This window comes from Morone saxatilis, unplaced genomic scaffold (genome assembly GCF_004916995.1).
Source record: "Morone saxatilis isolate NCDOM2014 unplaced genomic scaffold, NCSU_SB_2.0 Contig12, whole genome shotgun sequence".
Lineage (NCBI taxonomy): Eukaryota > Metazoa > Chordata > Actinopteri > Moronidae > Morone > Morone saxatilis.
The window spans coordinates 1,452,376-1,455,328 of record NW_023339674.1 but is presented as its reverse complement, the minus strand read 5'-3'; the positions used below and the strand labels follow the sequence as shown (position 1 = coordinate 1,455,328).

The following is a 2,953-nucleotide window of genomic DNA, read 5'->3' as shown; positions in this document are numbered from 1 at the left end:
CACTGTCAGTTTCTCCACAGTTACAAACACACACACACACGCACACACACACACACACACACTGTGTTAATGTGTTCCTGGTTCTCCTTCTGCATCAGTTCCACAGTCTTACTCCTCTCCGGTTGGAGGAGCTGAAGCCGGGGGATGACCTGTGGAGCCGGTCGACTCGCGGTCGCCTCCTGCAGGAGCTCCCAGTCGGAGACCCTCCTCAGATGGATCATCCAGAACCCAGACACCACCCGGAGCTGCGCCAGCGCAAGGTACACACACACAAATACACACTTGTGTCAATACAATACAGCCAAAACAACCAACAATCCCTCCATCTTTCTGCTTTTATTTTTACTCTTTCCGTCTTTATTTTTCATTATGAGAGTATAGAGCTTTGGTGAGGGGAAATAATATAATAGTTCTGAAATTCGGTTTAGTTCTCTAAATGAACTTCATGAAGCAGCAAAATGAATTCCTGAGTAACATATGAACCTCCACGGCTCACTTTAAAGACAAATGTACTGTTCATTTGTGCACCTCTGATATTGTCTGCCACGCTTCCGTTATGTAAAGTATGTTTAATACGTCTTCTCCATTTCAACCATTTAAACCTGGTTGCTCCTCCTCAGCCCGGCTAGGCCCTTGAGAAACCTATTAAGCCCAGCTGCACTGACTAGGCTACGTCAAGCCTAGTTATCCTGGATTTCATAATTCTGCTTTTGTGAAACTTGTATATATAAACTTTATGAAATCATATTTATGAAGAAGGCAGACGTCTGCAGTCAAACAACTGGAGCTGAAATTCACAAATGTTATTATCTCGAGATAAACCCCTTGAGATGCATCTTCTCGTTTTCAGGGGTGTCAGCAGCAAGATAAATCCCCCCAGAGTCCAGTCAGTGGCGTTGCGGTTTGTATAGCTGGTTATAATAATTCTCTCTTTGTGTCCTCAGACGGGGAGGTCAGTCAGCAGCTCCTGTCCCGACGGTTGGACACACTACAGGAGACGCTGTTACACCCGCAGCTCGTCTGTGGCCAGCTGGGCCAGCGCCGAGAGGACCTGCTCGCTGCTGTAAACAACACACTTTTATTTTTACTTCATCCATTAACTTATTTCCACAGTTTTATCCATCATTACTGTTGGTTATAATAACATTTTACTCACCAAGTTAAGATCTGTGAACAATAATAAAAAATTCTCTTCATTCATCTTCTTAAAACTCTTTTGGGTCTCTTCGCTTTTAATGATAAAGTTCTCTCTTTAATGAACAGATTCTGATGGCAGAAAATATTAATCTGTTCTGTTAATTGTGATCACAGCGTCAGACGTGTGTTTGACTCATACTAACATTTGTGTGTCAGGTTTAACAGCAGCCTGACCAGCGTGCGCTCCAGAAGAGACATGAGCTGGCTGTGGAAGTTTGCAGAGAAGAAGCCATTTTGGATCGGTGAGTGACGGATCCAACATTTATTAGTATTTCACAATTGTATTGATTGAAACAAGTAATTTATGACAAGTTTGAGCAGTTAAGAGAGTTGGATCTGACTTTGAACAAACCTCAAAGAAAGCATGTTGCTGCATGAGGTCAACTGTCTATAAGACCTGGGTGTTGAGCCTATATCTGATTATTGTTCAGTGATTGTTGTTGTCCAGTTTTCAGGCAGCTAACTGTTCTTCATGTGTCTCAGGTCTGTCTGGTGGTCCGGGTCGCTGGCTGTGGGCTGACGGTCGCTCAGTGTCCTTCTCCAGACTGAAGGGGGCAGCGAGCCGCGGTGAGTCCAACGTGGGCCCAGACTGCGTGCTGGTTGAAAACCCCAGAAGCTGGATTTCTACAAGCTGCTCCCCCGAAACTCAACACACGTTCATCTGTTCATCGCCGGCTCACACTCACTGAGAGACTCTCAGCGTATTTACCTCTGTGAACGAGTCATATTTAATAATGCTGCTCTGTACATTAGTTTTCATATTTTTGTCATATTAAAGGTGCTGCACAAACCAAAATACAGATCAGCAGTTTCACTCATTTTTATATTAGTTTCAAACTATGGTGGAATGTAACCGAGTACATTTACTCAAGTACTGTAGGCTACCTGAATGTACAATGTGTAATTTCTGTCAGTAGGGGCTCTTTCTCATCAGAACAATGACAAAAGAAAAAGTGTGATGAGGTAATGAAGCAGTGTGGGATCATGGGAGTTGTTGTCTTCACCACCATGGCCGTCATTATAGTCAGCTTCTCCCGGTTAGGATTCCTTCAGTGTTCATGGTTCAGGGATTTATTTAATTTCACTTTAATATGAGTTTAAAATTAGGAAAACATTTTTGAAAATACCCAAAAATATGAGCAATAGGTTTGAAAATATTTACTAAATATTAATACATGTAAACCATTAGTATATATATATAATAATATAACTTGGACTTTATTGAGTAATTTTTATTTTTATAAATGATTTAAAACAAACAAAAAAACAATCAGAAATATGAGTGAAAGTGAATTTGCTCTGGTTGTTTTCTTTGTGACGTGATCTCAGAGCAGTGTGATGGATCATATTTCCCTTTAAAATGAGACACAGCAGTGAGCTGACAAAGCTCCACCCCTTAATGACATCACCAGAGACCAACCAGGAAACAGTTTGTTCCTGTATATTTCTCACTGAGGAGAGACACACAGACAGAAAGACGGTAAGATTTACCTTCACAAATTTTGTGAGTTCAACTGAGGGAGGACAGTTACAGGACGAGGACTGAAGTACTCTGAAGTAGTTCAACCTGCTGCTGACTGAAATAAACACTCAAAGACTCAAAGTGAAAGTAACTGATGCAACATTTTACAGCAGGGTGGGGAAACACACCTGACTTCATGTTTTAACTTGTTATCTGCTGTTTCCAAATGGCTTCCAGATCAGAGAAGGATTTCTGCTGTCCGGTCTGTTGTGACGTCTTTAGAGATCCTGTTGT

General features: G+C 41.8%; 1 protein-coding gene across 1 annotated transcript in view; it reads left to right on the top strand.

Moving 5' to 3' along the window:
- Positions 1–1,997, top strand: part of frem1b (Fras1 related extracellular matrix 1b) — a gene marked incomplete in the record, with an annotated part of 29,323 nt that extends 27,326 nt beyond the window's left edge. The window contains 4 exon segments of the mRNA XM_035653538.1: positions 69–260; positions 945–1,063; positions 1,354–1,439; positions 1,681–1,997. Coding sequence (XP_035509431.1) covers positions 69–260; positions 945–1,063; positions 1,354–1,439; positions 1,681–1,886 — 603 coding nt within the window.
- Positions 1,998–2,953: the final 956 nt, after the last annotated feature.